This window comes from Macaca nemestrina, chromosome 20, assembly GCF_043159975.1.
Source record: "Macaca nemestrina isolate mMacNem1 chromosome 20, mMacNem.hap1, whole genome shotgun sequence".
NCBI lineage: Eukaryota > Metazoa > Chordata > Mammalia > Primates > Cercopithecidae > Macaca > Macaca nemestrina.
The window spans coordinates 48,827,620-48,852,311 of NC_092144.1; the positions used below are offsets into that span (position 1 = coordinate 48,827,620).

The 24,692-nt window shown below is 42.1% G+C and overlaps 1 protein-coding gene, 1 long non-coding RNA gene and 1 pseudogene across 2 annotated transcripts in view; 1 reads left to right on the plus strand and 2 right to left on the minus strand.

Annotated features, from left to right (window-relative positions):
* LOC112429124 (uncharacterized) overlaps nucleotides 1-24,692 on the plus strand; it is a 139,178-nt gene that overhangs the window by 64,555 nt on the left and 49,931 nt on the right. The window lies entirely within an intron of this gene.
* LOC105495628 (galactoside-binding soluble lectin 13-like) lies at nucleotides 29-9,142 on the minus strand. The gene is given in 5 exon segments (XM_071087868.1): nucleotides 29-268; nucleotides 2,108-2,130; nucleotides 2,133-2,308; nucleotides 2,810-2,886; nucleotides 9,071-9,142. Coding segments are annotated over 5 exon segments (465 nt in total). The 3' UTR covers nucleotides 29-151.
* On the minus strand, nucleotides 19,952-20,122 carry LOC139360264 (small ribosomal subunit protein uS14-like; annotated as a pseudogene).

A 24,692-nucleotide genomic window follows, 5' to 3' on the forward strand; every position in this document is an offset into this window, starting at 1 on the left:
TGAGTTTTCATGCTGTTTTAATGACCAAGTGGAGGGGAAATTGTGAGGAGGAATTATTCTGTTAGCAGGCTCTGGGAATCCCATGGTCAGGTAGAAAGAGGGATTCTTCAACAAGAGGGATTCTTCACATGAGGGAGTGTGATCATCTCCCTCAATTGCAGACACACACTGAGGTCAGGGAGACATCTCTGGACACTTGCATCATCTTCACAAATGATGGCGGGATTCGATGGACAAAGCCATAAATGCGTATGCCATTGACCTTTATCTACAAGAGGAAAAATGCATCAGAAAGACAGCATGCCACCAAACCAGTTTTCAGCCTCCTCTCCACTCTGCCCTAGTACCAATAACATTCCCCAAGAAAACCCCTCGTTATGCAAGTTAACGTATTAGATACACTTCTGTTTACAGATGACATTTTGTGCCTATTTGAGACAGTAGCTGATTTTATTTCTAATGTTTCCTCTCATTCCTCTAGTGAAGTTCTAAACTCTGTGTCACAAAGTCTCTGCTTACTCAGCCTCCCTTCTAACCTGGAAGTTACCCGTTGCCAGGGACTGTGTCTCAGGAACTTGAGACCCTGCATCTCACACAGCACCTGCCACAGGGTTAGTGCTAGGCCATGTTCATTGAAATGCATACTTTTCAGTTCCATGAACTGTGATTGCTTTTCACTACTGATGGCACAGTTTCTCTTTGGAGTAACCTACATCTGACGTATTAGTGGCAAAGAAGTAAACCCAGTGTTCTTATAGAATGAAAGGAGAACAGTTCTTGTAAAACAGGATATTACCTTCAACAACTTCTAAGCATAGGAAAAGATCCCTCGCTTGAATCTGAATAAGATGTGAATGTTTTGGTCTACTCGTTAGAGAAAGCCAGGAAGTATGGATATATTCTTTATATTGAGGCTATGGAGAAAGTCACCTTATTAGTATTAATTTTTCAAATTTGAAATGCACATATTTTTAAAGCCAGTATTTTCATTTTTTTGTAATTATCTTCTAGTAAAAGTATTGGGAGGTTGGTAATGACAAAAGGATTGATTAGGAAACTTAATACAGCATCATTTGTGAGAGCAAAATACTGGAAAGAAATTTAATGCCCCCAAAAGGGCCAGGTTCAACAATTTTGGGTAAACTTTTTAATGCAATATTATGCAGTCTTTAAAATCTGAAGCAGCATCATAGATTGACAATGTCTTCGAGATATATTCTTTGGCAACAAATCAACTTAGTTCCTGAAGCGTAATGTGTAGAACAACTTATACCAGGATTTGCTTAAAAACAAATGAAATCATAGACATATCTATATGCTTCCATAAGCAAAAAAATTCCTCTGAAGGGCTAGGCACAGTGGCTTAAGTCTGTAATCCCAGTATATTGAGAGACCAAGTTGGGCAGATAACTTGAGGTTGGGAGTTCAAGACCAGCCTGGCCAAAGTGGTAAACCCCCGTCTCCCCTAAAAATACAAAAATTAGCCAGGTGTGCTGGCACGCACCTGTAGTCCCAGCTACTAGGGAGGCTGAGTCAAGATTATTGTTTGGATCCTGGAGGTGGAGGTTGCAGTGAGCTGAGATCATGCCACTGCACTCCAACCTGGACGACAAAATGAGACTCTGTCTCAAGAAAACAAACAAACAAATAAACAAACAAAAAAACCCTCTTTGAACGAAAGCAGAGCTCTGATAGTGTTTTTCCTATGAGTAGAATTCGGGCCCCAAAATGAGACAAAGACTTAATTTTTGACTGATTTAAACAACTTTTTTTAAATCTTTTTTTTTTTTTTCTGAAGTATATTGTATTCACTCAACTAAATGAAAATTTAAATAATGGCATAAGTAGAAATGAGCACTATGTGAAAAGACAGAGGAGATTCTCAACTTTGGGGGAAATGTCAGGTGAGCTGACCTTGACATTGGTCAGATTTGGGATAGAGCTGAGGATGGCACTGCAAGCAGGGGGTGTTCTGTGATGAAAACCAGGGGCAGGAGTAGTTATGGGAGATGGACGCCGAGGGACTGCTGAGGCCAGGTCAATGAGAGCTGCCTCCTGTTTTGGGAACCCACAAAGTCTGGGTGCTGGGAGCTCCTGGGATGCTCACCTCGTACTCATTGTAACGCACAGCTCAAACTGTTTGCCATCCTCAAAGGGCACATAATCTGTTGTCTCCTCCAACATCCGTATCCCAAATTCACGCCTGTTCATGACCACGTGATTGCCAAAGTGCACTCGGAAACGGAAGGCAATATCTGAGTCCTCATCCATGTCAGTGTAGAAATCCACCTGCAGCTGTGGGTCGTTGCTGAGGGCAAAGCATGCAGAATGTTGGGCAGGTCCCTCCCTTGTGCAGACACACACTAGACATACACACAAATCCCTTCCCCCCTTTACCCGGGGAAAATGTCTCCCTGATAATACTGATGGCCAGGTCCCTGTGGGGATGCTTCAGCTCCTCGTGCCCCCAGCAGGGAGATTCTGTGCTCCTCATCCCCAGATGAAAACTGAGTCACAGTCGCTGACCTGGGCCTATGACTTGTTTATTCCCTGAAAATTCGATGCCCCTTGATAAAGAGCCACAGCCCCAACCCACTGAGTGTCCTCCTTCCCTAGGCCCTGTGGCTGGCCTACATGCAGTTGCTACAGGTCTCATGCCTGGTGCTGGAGGGACTCCAAGGACCGGCACCTGTATGGGGCTTCCATCCTGCCAGCTAGACATTTCCACATCACCTACCCATAAGGTCAAGCCCTCAGCAAATATTCTCCCTTCTTCTCCAACCCCTCCATTGGACCATGGAGTACTCACATAAAAGAGTCGATTGGTGTCCCTTTGATTATCACGCAGGAACCAACAGACAAAGACACAGGCAGTTTGTATGGCACCTGCCAGAGTATTGAGAGTAAGTGAGAGGTGCAGGGTCAGGTGCAGTCTCCCCTCCTGAAACATATTCCCATAGTGCAGGAGGTTAGAGATGAAAGGGAGGCTCTGTGGACTCTCCCCTTTCAGCCTACCACAGTCAGGGCCCCATATTCCTGAAGATATGGTGGACCCATAGTTAAGAATAAGCGTTCAGGAGCCAGGATGCCTGGATTCCGGTCGTCATTCTGCCTTTTACTAGCAGTGCAATCTTAGATTTGTTACTTGAACTCTTCCATCCCCATTTTCCCTAGGACAAGGAGAATGATCAGGAATTTCTACTTTGTAGGATGTTTTCCGTAATAGAGAGTTAATACATGTAAAAGTGTTACCCTAATCCCTGGCATGTGTAGGGCCTCTTAGGGGTGACCTAACAGAACAGGGGAGTCCTCCTGAAACACTGACCTGCCTTCATTCTCAACTCTGAAAATTAAAATAGGACTTGTAAATGTAAGAATGTAAACATTCACTCCAGTGGGAAACAACACTTGTTGAAAGAGAGAGAAATGATGAAAGAACAGGAAACCCTTGGGTGTGGGAGGCAAATGCATCGCAATCATCAAGGGAAATGGACGTCCTTCCCAGAAGGGGCACACATTGCTGATAGCACGGCCCCAGTACTTGCACAAATGAAGCCTGTGGGTCAGGGATGTGACTGGAGGGAACGACTGATTTCTACGATGACTACAAGTGGTTGAGATGATTTTTCTGTACTTTTGAGATAGGTTCTTGCTCTGTCGCCCAAGCTGACATGCAGGGGTGCAATCATGGTTCACTGAAACCTCAAACTCCTAGGCTGCAGTGATCCTCACACATCTGCCCCCTCTTGAATAGCTGGGGAGAAAGGTGCCTGCCACTCTGCCAGTCGAATATTTAAAGTTTTTTAAAGAAAGGGTCTCACTATGATGCCCAAACAGGTCTCAAACTTCTGGCCTCAAGTTATCCTCTCATCTTTGCCTCCAAAATTAGTGGGATTATAGCCATGAGTCAGTGAACCCAGCTGCTTGATTGAGTAATATCCACCATAAGCTCCTTCTGAACTGAGACTTAACTTGTTCTTTCACGGGTGGAGAACAAGTTTAGTCTCAGTTCAGATGGAGCTTACAGTGGATACTTTACGTGATTCAGTCTCTGAAACCATGGCCTCTAATGTCCTTTCCTAGCAAACCAGTATCTGCACACCCTGCTGTCCCACAATGGGAAGAACTGGATGGACTGGGGACAGGTCAGCTGAGCCTGGAAGACAAGAACAGTGGTCACTGTGCAGACCCCACCTGAGAAACCATCGCCCCCATAGTCTGCATTCCTCTTCCCCACTCTTACTGGGAAGAGACATCTACTGACCATACATTCTGTTCTCACAAGTGACCTGAAACAAGTCCTTGGTAACTCACAATCCCCAAGATCCCCACCAGTTAAGCCACCTGGGATTCACATCAGAGGTGCTGCTGTGTGGGGAGAAACATTCACGTGTGCAGAAAGCCACATGCATGATCCTACTTCAACACACAGTCACATCCCAGCACACACACACACACACACACACACACACACACACACAGAGTCACACAGAGCCATGCCACTCACTGAGTCACACACACCTGCTCACTGTGCACATAACGATGCTCATGCACTGGTCTGGCTGTGCTCACACACATATTCACATCATAGACAGGAAACAAAGCCCACTCACTCCCTTACTCTCCATTCACACACGTGCTCATCCTGGGGGGTCATCCACCTCCCACTTAAAGTCACATCATCTCAGCAGAGTTTACTCTCATCAGACATCACCTCCTGCTCATAGAGGGTCACACTGGTCCAGGGTCCACACCCGAAGCCCCACAAGTGTCACAGATAGCATAGCCTCAGGGTTTCTATTCCACACATCATTAACTTTGAGTAAAGCATTCACAGGAGAAATGCTCATATTTTCTTCTCAGAAAATCTCCCACTTCCTTCTTGGTTTCTGTGACACGAAATTTTTTTTTTTTTTTTTTTTTTGAGACGGAATCTCGCTCTGTAGCCCAGGCTGGAGTGCAGTGGCCGGATCTCAGCTCACTGCAAGCTCCGCCTCCCGGGTTCACGCCATTCTCCGGCCTCAGCCTCCCGAGTAGCTGGGACTACAGGCGCCCGCCACCGCGCCCGGCTAATTTTTTGTATTTCTTAGTAGAGACGGGGTTTCACCGTGTTAGCCAGGATGGTCTTGATCTCCTGACCTCGTGATCCGCCCATCTCGGCCTCCCAAAGTGCTGGGATTACAGGCTTGAGCCACCGCGCCCGGCCACGAAATTTTTGAAGGCTCTACCTTTTCAACTCACAGGTAAAGAGGACATTGTTCTCTCCTTCTGGGCGACCTTCAGAATTGAGTCCAGTCTTCTAAGTGAATCTCTGAGTTGCAGCATTTAAATGACTCACTTCAGCCTTGCCCTCTGGCTTCATTCCAGATTCCAAGCTCCTCCCAGCAAGCTTTCCTTGCAACTTGAGAAAGGCTTAGGTGTCAAGAAGAAACTCAGTCACAACCATAGCTGTTTGCAGGTCTGTGTCTGTAATGCAGCGGAAATGACAGTGGGGGAGGTACCAGGCTGTGGGTTGGGTTACGAGGGAAATGCATAGATAAGGATGATGGAGTGACGGATAGTGGTTGTAAAGCCCAGCCTTTATGCCTCTCAAGTCTTTTCTCACCTATGCAGAATATACCCAGAAGGTGTACATTTTCCCAATTTGTACAATGGCTAAAAAAAAAGTTGGAGATTTTGGGGAAATACATTTGCTCTAGAAGGTAATGATTCTGTCTGCTTTTAAATGTTCTGGTAGAGCAGTGACTCTGTGGAGAGAAGTAGATAAATTTCTTGCATGAACCTATTCCACACTAGGCTGCTTGGCTGTGCCAGGTGAGGGCCACTCTTACCTGACTGTCACACACCTGGACTCTAGCTATACCTTCCCTTTCTCTTGGTGTTCATGCAAATAAAAGTTTCAGAGATACTGTTTCTCCTGCAGATTGTGGGAGGAAGGTGAGATTGTGGCTTTTGTTTGATTTTTCTTTCCTTTTATTTTAGGTTCAGGGGTACATATGCAGGTACACTCGTGTCATGGGGTTTGTGGTACATATGATTTCTTCATCTGGGTACTAAGTGTAGTACTCAAGAGTTTTTTTTTTTTGCCCCTCTCCCACCTTTCACCCTCCACTCTCAAGTAGGCCCCAGTGTGTGTTATTTCCCTCTTGGTGTCCATGAGTCTCATCATTTAGTTCACACTGATAAGTGAGAACATGCAGTATTTGGTTTCCTGTTCCTGCATTAGTTTGCTAACAATAATGGCCTCCAGCTCCATCCATGTTTCTGCAAAAGACATAATATCATTCTTTTTTAGGACCGCATAGTATTCCATTGTGTACATGTACCACATTTTCTGTATCCAATCTGTCGTTGATTGGCATTTGTGTTCATTCCGTGTCTTTGCTCTTGTTCATAGTGTTGCAATGAACATTCATGTGCCTATGTCTTTATGGCAGAATGATTTCTATTCTTCTGGGTATACACCCAGTGGTGGGATTGCTGGGTTGAACGGTAGTTCTATTGTTAGCTCTTTGAGGAATCACCACACTGCTTTCCACAATGGGTTAACTAATTTACACTGCCACCAACAATGTTTGAGTTCTCCCTTTTCTCCACAACCTTGCCAGCACCTGTTCTTTTTTGACTTTTTAATAACAGCCATTCTGACTGGTGTGAGATGGTATCTCATTGTGGTTTTGATTTGCATTTCTCTAATGTTCAGTGATATTGAGCTTTTTTATATGCTTGTTGGCCACCTGTATGTTTACTTTTGAAAAGTGTCTGTTCTTGTCCTTTGCTCACCTTTTTTGTTTTAAAACAGGTCTCACTCTGACGCTCAGGTTGGAGTGATGTGGCACCATCTTGACTCACTCTAACCTCTGGCTCCTAGGCTCAGGTGATTTTTCTCAGCTCAGTCTCCTGAGTAGCTGGGACTACAGGTGCGTGTCACCATGCTAGGCTAATTTTTTTCCATTTTTGGTAGAGATAGGTTTTTGCCATGTTACCCAGCCTGTTCTCAAATTCCTGGACTCAAGTGATCCACCAGCCTTGGTTGCCTGAAGTTCTGGGATTACAGGCATGAGCCACTGTGTTGAGTTCTTTACCCACTTTTTTATGGGTTTGTTTGTTTCTTTCTTGTAAAGTTGTTGACATTTCTTATAGACGCCCAGATATTAGACCTTCTTCATATACATAGTTCGAAAATATTTTCTTTTTTTTTTTTTTTTGAGACGGAGTCTCGCTCTGTCGCCCAGGCTGGAGTGCAGTGGCGCGATCTCGGCTCACTGCAAGCTCCGCTTCCCGGGTTCACGCCATTCTCCTGCCTCAGCCTCCCGAGTAGCTGGGACTACAGGCGCCCAAAACCGTGCCCGGCTAATTTTTTGTATTTTTAGTAGAGACGGGGTTTCACCGTGGTCTCGATCTCCTGACCTTGTGATCCGCCCGCCTCGGCCTCCCAAAGTGCTGGGATTACAGGCGTGAGCCACCGTGCCCGGCCTCGAAAATATTTTCTCCCATTCTTTAGGCTGTCTGTTTACTCTCTTGATAGTTTCCTTCACTGTGCGAAGCTCTTTAGTTTAATTAGATTCTGTTTGTCAATTTTTGATTTTCTCCTAACTGCCTTTGACATCTTCATCATGAAATCTTTGCTCATGCCTATGTCCTGCATGGTATTGTGTAGGTTGTCTTCCAGGGTCTTCATAGTTTTGGGTTTTACATTTAAGTCTTTAATCCATCTTTTGTATATGGTGTAAAGAAGTGGTCCAGTTTCAGTCTTCTGTATATGGCTAGCCAGTTCTCCCAGCACCATTTCTTGGATAGGGAGTCCTTTTTCCATTGCTTGTTTGGTCAGCTTTGTCAAAGATCAGATGGTTGTAAGTGTGTAGCCTTATTTCGGGCTCTCCAATCTGTTCCATTGGTCTGTGTGTCTGTTTTCATACCAATACCATGCTGTTTTAGTTACTGTAGCCTTGTAGTACATTTTGAAGTTGGGTAATTTGATGCCTCCAGTTTTGTTCTTTTTGCTTAGAATTGCCTCGGTTATTTGGCTTTTTTTTTTTTTTTGATTCCGTGTGAATTTTAAAATGGTATTTCCTCTAATTCTGTGAAGAATGTCATTCATAGTTTGATACAAATAGCGTTGCATCTGTATATTTCTTTGGGCACTATGGCTGTTTTAATGATATTGATTTTTCTTATCCATAAACATGGAATGTTTTTCTATATTTATGTCATTTCTGGTTTCCTTAAGCAGTGTTTTGTAATTCTCATTGTAAACGATCTTTTACCTCCCTGATTAGCTGTATTTTTAGGTATTTTTTTAAGTCAAATTTGAATGGAATTGCATTCCTGATTTGTCCCTACCTGTCACTGTTGTTAGCATATAGGAGTTCTAGTGATTTTTGCATATTGATTTTGTATCCTGAAACTTTGCTAAAGTTGTTTATCAGCTTAAGGATCTTTTGGGTAAAGACTATGGAGTTTTCTAGATATACGATAATGACATCCACAAACAAGGATGGTTTGACCTTTCTTTGTATTTAGACACCCTTTCTTCCTCTCTCTTGCGTGATTGCTCTGGTCAGGCCTTCCAATATTATGTTAAACAGAAGTGAGGAGAGAGGGCACTGAAGAAATTGTGGTTTGAAAATCCTAGTTTGGCCGGGCGCAGTGGCTCAAGCCTGTAATCCCAGCACTTTGAGAGGCCGAGACGGGTGGATCACGAGGTCAGGAGATCGAGACCATCCTGGCTAACACAGTGAAACCCCGTCTCTACTAAAAAATACAAAAAACTAGCCGGGCGAGGTTGTGGGCGCCTATAGTCCCAGCTACTCAGGAGGCTGAGGCAGGAGAATGGCATAAACCCGGGAGGCAGAGCTTGCAGTGAGCTGAGATCTGGCCACTGCACTCCAGCCTGGGTGACAGAGTGAGACTCCGTCTCAAAAAAAAAAAAGAAAAAGAAAATCCTAGTTTAATTTCTGCCTTATTCATCATGGAGATTTTGTCTATTGTCTATCAAATACAAAAGAAAACCAAACTAAATTCCTCTCTTACTCTGTCATATTGGCCCCTCACTGGCCACTGTATTTACAGGGCCTAATGCACCAATGTTGAGCACCACGGACAGCGCCACAGGGGCTACAGCTTTGAGGGACTTGGGCATCAAGGACAATATTATCACCGAGTAGATTTATTCTGTGGGAGGCTTCAACAAAAACTAAAAAGCCTAAATACCTTTGAGAATGAAGGCTTTAGAGTCCAATAATGACTTTCTGTGTTTTGAGCAATGCCGTATTTGCTGGGAGAAGATCAGGAATTTTGGTTGAGGAGTATGAAAATGATGTTGAGTAGGTCTCCAGAGGCAATTCAAAAATTTTTTGTCGAACATTAGTCCCTGAACTCTATGTCATCTCTTTGTATCTGAGATTTTGTCCTGCCCACCATGAGCAAAAGGTATTATCTGAGATAAAAATGAGTGTAACAGATGACCCGTGTGAGCTGAATGATAAAGGGGATATCACCACTGACCCCACAGAAATACAAACTACCATCAGAGAATACTATAAACACCTCTATGCAAATAAACTAGAAAATCTAGAAGAAATGGATAATTTCCTGGACACTTACACTCTCCCAAGACTAAACCAGGAAGAAGCTGAATCCCTGAATAGACCAATAGCAGGCTCTGAAATTGAGGCAATAATTAATAGCCTACCAACCAAAAAAAGTCCAGGACCAGATGGATTCACAGCCGAATTCTACCAGAGGTACAAACTATTCCAATCAATAGAAAAAGAGGGAATCCTCCCTAACTCATTTTATGAGGCCAACATCATCCTGATACCAAAGCCTGGCAGAGACATAACAAAAAAAGAGAATTTTAGACCGATATCCCTGATGAACATCAATGCAAAAATCCTCAATAAAATACTGGCAAACCGGATCCAGCAGCACATCAAAAAGCTTATCCACCATGATCAAGTGGGCTTCATCCCTGGGATGCAAGGCTGGTTCAACATACACAAATCAATAAACGTAATCCAGCATATAAACAGAACCAAAGACAAAAACCACATGATTATCTCAATAGATCCAAAAAAGGCCTTTGACAAAATTCAACAGCCCTTCATGCTAAAAATAAATTCGGTATTGATGGAACGTATCTCAAAATAATAAGAGCTATTTATGACAAACCCACAGCCAATATCATACTGAATGGGCAAAAACTGGAAAAGTTCCCTTTGAAAACTGGCACAAGACAGGGATGCCCTCTCTCACCACTCCTATTCAACATAGTGTTGGAAGTTCTGGCTAGGGCATTCAGGCAAGAGAAAGAAATCAAGGGTATTCAGTTAGGAAAAGAAGAAGTCAAATTGTCCCTGTTTGCAGATGACATGATTGTATATTTAGAAAACCCCATCATCTCAGCCCAAAATCTCCTTAAGCTGATAAGAAACTTCAGCAAATTCACAGGATACAAAATTAATGTGCAAAAATCACAAGCATTCTTATACATCAGTAATAGACAAACAGAGAGCCAAATCATGAATGAACTTCCATTCACAATTGCTTCAAAGAGAATAAAATACCTAGGAATCCAACTTACAAGGGATGTAAAGGACCTCTTCAAGGAGAACTACAAACCACTGCTCAGTGAAATAAAAGAGGACACAAACAAATGGAAGAACATACCATGCTCATGGATAGGAAGAATCAATATCGTGAAAATGGCCATACTGCCCAAGGTTATTTATAGATTCAATGCCATCCCCATCAAGCTACCAATGACTTTCTTCACAGAATTGGAAAAAACTGCTTTAAAGTTCATATGGAACCAAAAAAGAGCCCGCATTGCCAAGACAATCCTAAGTAAAAAGAACAAAGGCAGAGGCATCACGCTACCTGACTTCGAACTATACTACAAGGCTACAGTAACCAAAACAGCATGGTACTGCTACCAAAACAGAGATATAGACCAATGGAACAGAACAGAGTCCTCAGAAATAATACCACACATCTACAGCCATCCGATCTTTGACAAACCTGAGAGAAACAAGAAATGGGGAAAGGATTCCCTATTTAATAAATGGTGCTGGGAAAATTGGCTAGCCATAAGTAGAAAGCTGAAACTGGATCCTTTCCTTACTCCTTATACGAAAATTAATTCAAGATGGATTAGAGACTTAAATGTTAGACCTAATACCATAAAAATCCTAGAAGAAAACCTAGGTAGTACCATTCAGGACATAGGCATGGGCAAAGACTTCATGTCTAAAACACCAAAAGCAACGGCAGCAAAAGCCAAAATTGACAAATGGGATCTAATTAAACTAAAGAGCTTCTGCACAGCAAAAGAAACTACCATCAGAGTGAACAGGCAACCTACAGAATGGGAGAAAATTTTTGCAATCTACTCATCTGACAAAGGGCTAATATCCAGAACCTACAAAGAACTCAAGTTTACAAGAAAAAAAAAACCATCAAAAAGTGGGCAAAGGATATGAACAGACATTTCTCAAAAGAAGACATTCATACAGCCAACAGACACATGAAAAAATGCTCATCATCACTGGCCATCAGAGAAATGCAAATCAAAACCACAATGAGATACCATCTCACACCAGTTAGAATGGCAATCATTCAAAAGTCAGGAAACAACAGGTGCTGGAGAGGATGTGGAGAAATAGGAACACTTTTACACTGTTGGTGGGATTGTAAACTAGTTCAACCATTATGGAAAACAGTATGGCGATTCCTCAAGGATCTAGAACTAGAAGTACCATATGACCCAGCCATCCCATTACTGGTATATACCCAAAGGATTATAAATCATGCTGCTATAAAGACACACACACACGTATGTTTATTGCAGCACTATTCACAATAGCAAAGACTTTGAATCAACCCAAATGTCCATCAGTGACAGACTGGATTAAGAAAATGTGGCACATATACACCATGGAATACTATGCAGCCATAAAAAAGGATGAGTTTGTATCCTTTGTAGGGACATGGATGCAGCTGGAAGCCATCATTCTCAGCAAACTATCGCAAGAACAGAAAACCAAACACCGCATGTTCTCACTCATAGGTGGGAACTGAACAATGAGATCGCTTGGACTCGGGAAGGGGAACATCACACACCGGGGCCTATCATGGGGAGGGGGGAGGGGGGAGGGATTGCATTGGGAGTTATACCTGATGTAAATGACGAGTTGATGGGTGCTGACGAGTTGATGGGTGCAGCACACCAACATGGCTCAAGTATACATATGTAACAAAGCTGCACGTTATGCACATGTACCCTAGAACTTAAAGTATATATAAAAAAAAGAGTTGTCTACTCCCTGAAAATTCTATGCCCTTGACAAAGAGCCACAGCCCCAACACCTGAGTGACCTCCTACATAAGACCCCATGACTAGCCCACAGTGCAGCCACTGTAGGTTTCTTGCCTGGAGCTGGAGGGTCTCCAGGACCTCCACGTGCATCGTGCCTCCATCTTGTCAACTAGACGTTTCCATATCACTCACACATGAGGTCACCCCTTGAGCAAATATTCTCCCTTCTTCTCCACCCTCTTGGACCATGGAGAATTCACATGAAAGGGAGGACTGGTGTCCCTCTAATTGTGATATAAGAACCAATGGTTAAGGACACAGCTGTGAAAGTGGCACCTCCTGTAACAGATATATCTGAGAGATCAAAGGACAGACTCTGAAGCTTCCCTACCTTCATCCTACCACAGTCAGGGCCCTGTATTCCTGAAGAAATGGAGAACCCATAGGTAAGGGCAAGGGTTCAGGAGACAGGATGCCTGAATTCCAGTCTTCATTTTGCCTCTTACTAGCAGTGCCATTTTAGATTTATTACTTGAACTCTGCCTGCCTCAGTTTTCCTAGGACAAGAAGAATTATCAGCAATGTTTATTTTGTAGGGTGTTCTCAGTAATAGATGAGTTAATATATGTAAAACTTTTACCTTAATCCCTGCCATGTGTAGAGCCTGTTGAGGTGACCTAGAAGAAAGGGAGAGTCTCCATGGAACTCTAAACTGCATTCATTTTCACTCTGAAACTGTGCAAACAAGATGTGAGGATGTCAGAATTTAGAAATTCAATCTGGTGAGAAACAATAGTTGTTGAAAGACAGAGGGAAATGATAAAAGAACAGGAAACACCTGTGTGTGGATGACATGCATCACAATCATCACGGACAATGAACGTCCTTCCTAGAAGGGGCACACATTGCTGACAGCACAGCCCCAGTAGTTGCACACATGGACAGTTTGGGCCAGGGACATAACTGGAGGCAATGATTGATTTCTACAATGACTACCAGTAGCTGATTTTTGCGTTTTTTTGAGACTGGGTCTTGGTCTGTCATCCAGGTGGACGTACAATGGTGCAATCATAGCTCACTCAAGCCTTGAACTCCTGGGCTGCGAGATCCTCCCCACTCTGCCTCCTAAGTAGCTGGGATGATAGTGCCCAACACTGTGCCCATCTGATATTTAAAGTTTTTGACAGGTCTCACTATAAAGCTCGGGCTTGTCTCAAACTTTTGGTCTCAAGTTATCCTCCCATCTTGGCTTCCCAAAGTGGTGAGATTACAGGCATGAGCCAGTGGACCCAGACATTTTTCTTATTACTATGCACGGTAAGCTGTGTCTTAACTGAGGCTATACCTGTTCCTTCCTTGTTTGGGTGATCCAGTCCTTGAAACCAGGGCCTGCAATGTTCCTTGATAGCAAGCCAGGATCTGCCCATCCTCCTGTCCTACTATGGGAAGGACAGACTGTGATGAGGGACAGGAAGAGACTTGAGGCTGGGAGGCAGAAGCTGGTGGTCACTCTGTGCAGACCCCACCTGAGGAAACATCACCCCCATAGTCTGCATTCCTCTTCCTCACACTTACTGGGAAGAGACACCTACAGATCGTTCATTCTGCTCTCAAGAATGATTGAACATGAGTTCTCAGTAACTCCCAATTGCCAAATCCCCACCAGTTCTGCCACCCAGGATCCACATTGACACACATGGGAGGATGCGCAGCTGCTGCATCAGAGGAGCTGCTCTGTGGGGAGGAACCTTCATATGCACATGCATGCATGCTTTCTTCTGGAATCTGCAGGACAACAGTATCTCTGAAACTTTGATTGACATGGACACCAAGAGAAAGGAGAGGGTATAGCTGGATCCCAGATGTGTGATAGACAGATGAGAGCAGCCCTCACCTGATAGAGCCAATGGTGCAAGGCTACATGCATGCTCCCAGTTCAACACCCAGTCACATCCCAGCACACACACCCACAGTCACATACACCTGCTCACCATGCATATAAAGATGCTCAAGCACTTGGGCTGTGCTCACACACACTCACTTCACAGTCATGAAGACAAAGCATGCACACCCTTAACACTCACACACCCACTCACTCTGGTGGGCCATCCACCTCCTAACTAAAGTCACATCATCTCAGCAGAGTTCACTCTTACCAGACACCATCACACACTCACAGAGGGTTACACTGGTTCAGGGTCTACACCCTACACTCCACAAGCATCTCAGATTCCGTAGTCTCAGGGTCTCTAGTCCACAAAGACACAACTCTCAGTAGAGAATTCACAATAGAAATGCTCATATTTTTATCTCATAAAATCTCCCATTTCTTTCTTGGTTTATGTAACTTGAGATAATTGAAAACTGTGCCTTTTCAACTCACCTGTAGCTCTGACATTTTTGCTGCTTCTGGGCAACTCTTCAGAATTGTGTCTGGGCTTCTGTGTGAATCTTTGAGTTGCAGCATTTAAATGGTCCCTGTCAACCATGCCCTCTGCTTTCATTCCTGATTCCAATTTCCTCTCAGCAAGCTTCTCTTGCAGGGTGAGAAAGGCTCAGATGTCAGGATGAAACTCAGTTAAAACCATAGCTGTTTGCCGGCCTGTGGCTGCAATGCATCGAAATTATGCTGGGAGAGGTACCAGGCTGTAGATTGGGTTACTAGGGAAATGCATAGATAAGGATGATGGAGTAAGGAATAATGATTTTAAAGCACAGCCTTTCTGCCCCTCAAACCTTTTCTACACTAGGGAGAATCTACCTGGAAGGTATACATTTTACCAACTTGTACAAAAATAAAAAAATTTTAAGGTGAAGATTCTTGGTAAAGTCATTGGCTCTAGAGGGTAATCATTCTTTCTGCCTTTAAACATTCTGGGACAGTACTGTTCTTGATCCTGAGGATGATCTGGGAGAGACGTAGAGAAAGTCCTTGCATGAACCTGCCCCACCTTAGGCCCATTGGCTCTACCAGATGAGGGCTGTTCTCATCTGTCTGGGCTCTAGCTATATCCTCTCCTTTCCCTTGGTGTCCACATGAATCAAAGTTTCAGAGATACTGTTTGTCCTGCAGATTCCGGAAGAAAGGTGAGTTTTTTTCTTTTTTAAAAAAACTTTTATTTTAGGTTCAGGGGTACATGTGCAGGAAAACTCGTGTCATGCGAGTTTGTGGTACAGATCATTTCATAATCCAGTTACTAAGCCTAGTACCCAATAGTCATTTTCTCAGCTCCTGTCCCCTCTTTCACCCTCCACCCTCAAGTAGGCCCCAGTGTGTGTTTTTTCCCTCTTGGTGTCCATGAGCCTCATTGTTTAGCTCACACTTCTAAGTGAGAACATGCAACATTTCATTTTCTGTTTCCACATTTGTTTGCTAAGGAAAATGGCCTACAGCTTCATCCATGTTTCTGCAAAAGACATAATCTCATTGTTTTCTGAGGCTGCATAGAATACTATGGTGTATGTGTACAAAATTTTCTCTATCCAGTCTGTCCTTCATGGGCATTGAGGTTGATTCCATGTTTTTGCTATTGTGCATACTGTTGTAATAAACATTCACGTACATGTGTTTTTGTGGTAGGATGGTTTATATTCTTCTGGGTATATACCCAGTGATGGGATACATGGGTTAAATGGTAGTTCTATTTTAGCTGTTTGAAGAGTCATCACATTGCTTTCCACCATGATTAAACTAATGCCACCAGCAATGTGTAAATGTTCCCTTTTCTTTACAAGCTTGCTGGCATCTGTTACTTTTTAACTTTTGAATACTAACCATTTTGATTGGTGAGAGATGGTATCTCATTGTGGATTTAATTTGCATTTTTCTAACATTCAGGGATGTTGAGCTTCTTTTCATATGCTTTTTGGCCACATGTATGTCTTATTTTGAGAAGTGCCTGTTCCTGTCCTTTGTCTACTTTTCTTTGAGACAGGGTCTCACTCTGACACCCTGGCTGAAGTGCAGCGGTGCAATCTCGGCTCACTGCAATTTCTGCCTGGACTCAGGCGATCCTCCCAGCTCAGCCTCCTGAATAGCTGGGATTACAGGTGCCCGCGATAACACTCGGCTAATTTTTCTAATTTTGGAGAGATAGGGTTTCACCATATTGTCAAGGCTGGTCTTTCCTGGGCTGAAGTGATGCAGCTGCCCCCAGCCACTTAAAGTGCAGAAATTACAGGCATAAGCCACCGCGTTCAGCCCTGTGCCCACTTTTATTTTGAGATGGAGTCTTGCTCTATCGCCGAGGCTGGAGTGCAGCAGCGTGATCTCAGCTCACTGCAACATCTGCCTTCGGGTTCAAGCGATTCTCCTTCCTCAGCCTCTCGAATAGCTGGGACTACAGGTGTGTGCCACCACACCTGGTTAATTTTTTGTATTTTTATTAGAGAAAGGTTTCACCGTGTTAGCCAGAACAGTCTCAATCTCCTGACCTCATCATCCGCTCTCCTCCACCTCATAAAGTGCTGGAATTACAGGCGTGTGCCACCATGCCTGGCCTCTTTGCCCACTTTTTTATGGGGTTATTTGTTCTGTTCTTGTAAAGTTATTAAAATTCCTTATAGATGCTAGATATAAGACCTTTTTCAGATACATAATTTGCAAATATTTTCTCCCATTCTGTAGCTTGTCTGTCGACTCTGTTGATAGTTTCCCTTGCGGTGCAGAAGCTCTTTAGTTTAAATGGATCCGTTTGTCAATTTTTGCTTTTCTTGTGATTGCTTTTGGCATCTTTGTTATGAAACTTTCCCCCATTCCTACATTCAGAATGATATGGCCTAGGTAGTCTTCCAGGGTTTTTATAGTTTTGGATTTTACATTTAAGTCTTCAACCTCTCTTGAATTGATTTTTCTACATAATGCAAGGAAGGGATTCAGTTTCAATCATCTGTATATGGCTACCCAGTTATCCCAAAACCATTTCTTGAATAGAAAGTACATTTTCCATTGCTTGTTTGGTCAGCTTTGTTAAAGATCCATGGTTGTAGGTGTGTGACCTTATTTCTGGGCTCTCTATTCTGTCCCACTTGTCTCTGTGTCTGTTTTTGTACCAGTACCATACTGTTCGGTTACGGTGACCCTGTAGTATACTTTTAAGTTGGGTAAAGTGATACTTCTAGCTTTGTTCTCTTTGTTTAGAATGTCTTTGCTAATCAACTCATTCTTGGTTCCGTGTGCATTTTAAAATAGTTTTATCTTTTCTAATTCTGTGAGAAATGTCATTTGTAGTTCAACAGGAATAGCACTGAATATGTATATTTCTTTGGGCAGTATGGCTGTTTTAATGATAATGATTATTGCTATTCATGAGCATGGAATGTTTTTCCATTTGTTTGCATCATCTATGTTTTTTTAGGCAGTGTTTTGTAATTCTCTTTGTAACGATCTTTCACCCACCAGTTAGCTGTATTCCTAGGTATTTTATTCTTTTTATGGCAATTGTGAATGGAATTGCATTTCTGATTTGGCCATATGCTTAGGTGTTATTGGCATATAGGAGTTCTAGTGATTTTTGCACATTGATTTTGTATCCTGAAACTTTGTTAAAGTTGTTTACCAGCTTAAGGATCATTTGGGTGGAGACTATGAGGTTTTCTAGATATGGAATCATGTCTGCAAACAGGGATGGTCTGACCTCTCTTTCTGTTTGGATGCTCTTTCTTTTTCTCTCTTGCTCTCTCTTGCTCTTTCTTTTCTTTTCTTATTTATTTATTTATTATTATTATTATTATACTTTAAGTTCTAGGGTACATGTGCATAACGTGCAGGTTTGTTACATATGTATACTTGTGCCATGTTGCTGTGCTGCACCCATCAACTCGTCAGCACCCATCAACTCGTCATTTACATCAGGTATAACTCCCAATGCAATCCCTCCCCCCTTCCCGCTCCCCATGATAGGCCCCGGTGTGTGATGTTCCCCTTCTCTTTTCTTTTCTTTTCTTTTCTTTTCTTTTCTTTTCTTTTCTTTTCTTTTCTTTTCTTTTCTTTTCTTTTCTTTTCTTTTCTTTTCTTTTCTTTTCTTCTTTTTTCTTTTCTTTCATTCTCTTGCCTGATTGCTCTGGCCAGGACTTCCAAACTATGTTGAATAGGAGGGGTGAGAGAGGGCCCTGCAGACATTGGGTTCTTAAAATCCAAATTTAATTCCTGCTCCATTCATCATACATATTTTGAGCTGTGATTTATCAAACACAAAACAAAACAAAACAAAACAAAACAAAAAATTTCTCTCTTAATTCTTTCTTTTTGGCCCCTCACTTGCAAATACAGGCCCAGAAGCACCAGTGCTCAGTACCACGGACAGCACCACAGAGGCAACAGCTTTAGGGGACTTGGGCATCAAGGACAACATTATCAGAGTAGATTTATTCTTTGGGGGCTTTCAGCAAAAACTGAAAAGCCCTACAGACCTTTCAGAAGGCAAGGCTTTAGAGTCCAGGAATACTGTGTTCTGAGCACTGTTGTATTTGCTGGGAGAAGACCATGAATTTGGGTTTATGTGTATGAAAAAGATGTTGAGTAGGTCCCCAAAGGCAAATCAGAAATCGTTTGTTGAACATTGGTTCCTGGACTCTATGTCTTTCCTTTTCATCTGAGACATCTCTCTTGGCCACCATGAGCACAGGGTAGAAGCTGGTATAAAGATGAGTGTAACACACGGCCTATGTGAACTGAACGGAGCTGGTGAATATCAGTTAAGAAAAGGCAGTCACTGTGTGTTTGTCTAGCAGGGACAGCATGTAGGACACTGCAGGTTATTCAAATACAATGGGCATCATCCAGGGACATGTAGATATGAAATCAAACTCATGTTCTGATCAGAAAGTCATAGGTTCCAAGATTGTCTTTATCCACTCAGAGCAAGAATTGTCTAATTCCCCCAAAAATGATTTCCATGCTGATGAGGGAGCCTATGATCCATCATCAAAACAGAGAAGTGATCAAAACTGTGAGAGGGATGATATAAGGAGGAGAGGGTATCTAACAAGAACCTGAGACTCTCCAGTAAGAGTGGAGGGAATTTCAGTTCATACAGGAAAGAAACAAGAAAGAGAGCCATGAAAGTGTTATTTACTGTTCATTGACACGTCAAGGTATCTGGATGTTAGGTTAAAGGAGGGCAAAATGGGAGGCATACCCATGAGTAAGGCTGGAGTTGAACAAACTGTGGCAAGGAACATGGGAAGAGAGAATGAGGATGATCAAAATTATGCCTTAGATGGGCCCTGCAGACAAGGTTGAGACCCTCTTCAATCTGCATTGTTTGGCTTTTAGGTAATATGTTGTTTATCTTCTCCTAAATGGTTCTCTATTTGTGTCATGAAATAGATGACAACAGCTCTTTTGGCAGGAAAAGGTTTTTCATTGTGCCATCTTCGTGGGAGCTCTAAGACACTGAGAGTAGAAGGTGGAGCCAACTGTGGCAGAGAAACATTTTCAGAGAAGATGAAAATGGGGGTCTTGTTGGTTTCACCAATGTTATGGACCAGTGATAGCTGCCTGTTTTTTTTTCTTTTTTTTTTTTTTTTTAAGAGTTGGTTTCTTTGTTTTAATTTTTATTCAGGGACAAAGAGCTAGCATGGTTTCTTTCACTGAGTGAATGTCTTGCTTATAAATTGAAGGAAGATCACTTAGTCTAACCTATTGAAACCTATATCCTTTAAGTACTTATGGAAACAGAAGCAGCACATATCGAGGCAATATTTTCAGATAAGGCCATGCTGGTTTGAGCAGATGCAACAAGAGTGAGAACCCTGACTGAATTTTTGTGGGTGGCTCCAGTAGAGCTGTTGGTGACCCATCTTGCTTTCAGGGTGCTGCTTATTATCTTTTGCCCCTCTAAAATAAGTGTGTTCACTGCATTTTCCTGTATCTGTTTTAGTCTTGTATGTTTAATTTTATGGGGCAGATAATGTATTCCTTTAGTGCATATGTTGAAAGAAAGTGTACCTGATAATTTGTAGTCACCTCATGGACACCAGATTCTGATTGAATGATAAGATGCTAGACTTCAATCTGAGCCTGTTCCTGTAAGTGTATTGCCTTCAGCTACTCAGGAGGCCAAGACCCTCTCAGCAAGGATTCCCCACAGGGTGAGAAGGGGTAAGGTGTCAGAAACAGACTCAGTCACAACCACACCTGTCTGCAAGCCTGTGTCTGTGATGTAGCAGAAATGACAGTGAGTGAGGTACCAGGGGGAGGAAGGGGTCACCAGGGAAATGCACAGATAAGGATGATGGAGTGAGGATGAGGGATTGTGAAGTCCAGCATCCATGCCTCTCATTAAGCCTTCTCTTCACTGTGCATAATCTGCCAAGAAAGTGTACATTTTCTTAATTTGTACAATGGTAAAAATAGTGAGGATTCTTGTAGAAATCGTTGGCAATGAAAGATAACCCTTCCCTTTGCCTATAGAGGTTCTGGGGGAACACCGGTCTTGATCCTAAGCAGGACTTATGGAGGAAGGTAGAGAAAGCCCTTGTGTTCCCCTAATCCCACACTGGTCTCCTTGGCTCTGCCAGGTGAGGGCTGTTCTCATCTGCATCTCACACACCTGGGCTCTAGCTGCACCCTTTTCTTTTCATTAAGTGTCCATGGGAATCAAATTTTTCAGAGATATTCTTTCTCCTGCATATTCAGGGAGAAAGTTGAGGTTCTTAGGTCTAGTTCTTGATTTGTGTGTTCCTTAGTTACAGACTGTGTGAGGACAGGTGCAGGTACAGGTGATTGGACTTCAGTCATAATGAAGTCCTCAGGACTCCTCCTCAAGTTCTCTTTTCATGATGAAGGGAAGCATCCTTAAAACCTGTATTAGAATTTAAAGATGGAGTGAATTAGAATTCCCTTCCTCCTTTGCTTTCTTCTCCCTCTTACTTCACTTTTTTCTTCAGTTTCATCGTCAGTGAATTTAAACCATTTATAGAAAAAAAATTGATCCCAGTTGCCAAAGAGATGTATATTATGATGAGTAACGTTTTTAAGGAACTGCATAATATATTCCACAGCAGCCACACCATCTTACACTCCAAACAGCAATGTTCAAGGGTTCCCATTTATTCATATCCTCATACTTGTTAGTTTTCATTTTTTTAATGTAACAGCCATCCTAATGAGTGTGAAGTGGTATCTCACAGTGGTTTTGACTTCCATTTCCCTAATGACCCATGAGATGGAATATGTTTTCTTGGGCGTATTGGTCTTTTGTTTGTCATTTGTTTTTAATTTTTGTGGGTACATGGTAGGGGTATACATTAATGGGGTACATAAAATATAATATAGGCATGCAAATAATAACATCACAGAGAGTAGGACATCTGTCTACTCAAGCATTTATTTTTTCTATTGCAAACAATCCAATGGGAGTTGTTTGGGTATTTTAAAATGTAAAAGTATATGACTACTGGGTAAATGATGAAATTAAGGCAGAGATAAATAAGTTCTTTGAAACCAATGAAAACAAAGACACAATGTACCAGAATCTCTGGGACACAGCTAAAGCAATGTTTAGAGGGAAATTTATAGCACTAAATGCCCACAAAAAAGTGGAAAAGGTCTAAAATCGACACGCTAACATCACAATTAAAAGAACTAAAGAAGCAAGAGCAAACAAATTTACACGCTAGAAGAAGGCAAGAAATAACTAAGATCAGAGCAAAACTGAAAAAGATAGAGGCATGAAAAACCTTCAAAAAATCAATGAATCCAGAAGCTGGTTTTTTGAAAAGATTACCAAAATAGATAGACTGCTAGCCAGACTGATAAAGAAGAAAAGAGAGAAGAAACAAATAGACCCAATAAAAAATGATAAAGGGGATATCGTCACTCATCCCACAGTAATACAAACTACCATCAGAGAATACTATAAACACCTCTACACAAGTATACTAGAAAATCTAGAAGGAATGGATAAAGTTCTGAACACATACACCCTCCCAAAACTAAACCAGGAAGAAGTCGAATCTCTGGATAGACCAATGACAAGTACAGAAATTGAGGCAGTAATTAATAGCCTACCAACCAAAAAAAAGCCCAGGACCAGGCAGATTCACAGCTGAGTTGTACCAGAGGTGCAAAGAGGAGCCGGTACCATTCCTTCTGAAACTATTCCAAACAACAGAAAAATAGGGATTCCTCCCTAACTCATTTTATGAGGCCAGCATCATTCTGATACCACAACCTGGCAGAGACACAACAAAAAAAGAAATTTTCAGGCCAATATCCCTTATGAACATCGATACGAAAATCCTCAATAAAATACTGGCAAACCGAATCCAGAAACACATCAAAAAGCTTACCTGCCACGATCAGTTGACTTCATCCCTGGGACGCTTCATCCCTGGGACGCATATATTTCAACATATGTAAATCAGTAAGCGTAATCCATCACGTAAACAGAACCAGTGACAAAAACCACATGATTATCTCAATAGATGCAGAAAAGGCCTCCGATAAAATTCAACACCCCTTCATGCTAAAAACTCTCAATAAACTAGGTATTGATGGAACATATCTCAAAATAATAAGAGTTATTTATGACAAACCTACAGCCAATATCATACTGAATGGGCAAAAGCTGGAAGTGTTCCCTTTGGAAACTGGCACAAGACAAAAAGCCCGTATAGCCAAGACAATCCTAAGCAAAAACAAGAAAGCTGGAGGCATCACGCTACCTGACTTTAAACTATACTATAAGTTTACAGTAGCCAAACGGCATGGTACTGGTACCAAAACAGATAGATAGACCAATGGAACAAAACAGAGACCTCAGAAATAACACCACACATCTACAACCATCTGATTTTTGAGAAATCTGACAAAAACAAGCAATGGGGAAAGGATTACCTATTTAATAAATGATGATGGGAAAACTGGCTAGCCATATGCAGAAAACTGAAACTAGACCCCTTACTTATTCCTTATATAGAAATTAACTCAAGATGGATTAAAGTACTAAATGTAAGGCCTAAAAGAAAAAAAAAAAACCCTGGAAGAAAACCTAGGCAATACCCTCAGGACATAGGCATCGACAAAAACTTCATGACTAAAACACCAAAAGCGATGGCAACAAAAGCCAAAATTGACAAATGGGATCTAATAAAACTAAAGAGCTTCTGCACAGCAAAAGAAACAATCATCAGAGTGAACAGGCAACCTACACAATGGGAGCAAATTTTTGCAATGTGTCCATCTGACAAAGGGCTAATATCAAGAATCTACAAGAAACTTAAACAAATTTACACAAAAAAAACAGACAACCCCATCAAAAAGTGGGTGAAGGATATGAACAGATACTTCTCAAAAGAAGATATTTATGTGCCCACAAACATATGAAGAAAAGTTTATCATCACTGGTTATAAAAGAAATGCAAATCAAAATCACGATGAGATACCATTTCACTCCAGTTGGAATGGTGATCACTAAAAAGTCAGGAAACAACAGATGCTGGATAGGATGTGGAGATTGGAACGCTTTTACACTGTTGGTGGAAGTGTAAGTTTGTTCAATCATTGTGGAAGACAGTGTGGTAATTCCTCAAGCATTGTGGAAGACAGTGTGGCAATTCCTCAGGGATCTAGAACCAGAAATAACATTTGATCCAGCAATCCCATTACTGGGTATGTAACTGAAGAATTATAAATCATTCTACTATAAAGAAACATGCACACGTATGTTTATTGCAGCACTGCTTACGATATCAAAGACTTGGCACCACCCCAAATGCCCATAAATGATAGACAGGATAAAGAAAATGTGGCACATATACACCAAAGAATATTATGCAGCCATAGAAAAGGATGAGTTAATGTCCTCTGCAGGGATGTAGATGAAGCTGGAAACCATCATTCTCAGCAAACTAACACAGGAACAGAAAACCTAACACTGCATGTTCTCTCTCATAAGTGGGAGTTGAACAATGGGAACACATGGACATAGGGAGGGGAACATCACACACTGGGGCCTTTTGGGGGTTGAGGAACAAGGAGAGAGATAGCTTTAGGAGAAATACCTGATGTAGATGATGGGTTGATGGGTGCAGCAAACCACCATGGCACATGTGTACCTGTGTAACAAACCTGCACGTTCTGCGCATGTATCCCAGAATTTGAAGGATAATAACAATTAAAAATAAAAATAAATAAATAGATAAATATACGGGGATAAATACACCATAAAAACTGTTTTCAGACACTGGAAAAAAAAGAAGTCTCTTTTTTTTTGTTTTTGTTGTGTTTTTTTTTAATCAGAGTCCCACTCTTTCACCCAGGCTGGAGTGTAGTGGTGCAATCTGGACTCATTGCAACCGCTACCTGCTGATTGCAAGGAATTCTCATGCCTTAGTCTCCTGAGTAGCTGGGATTACAGGCATGTGC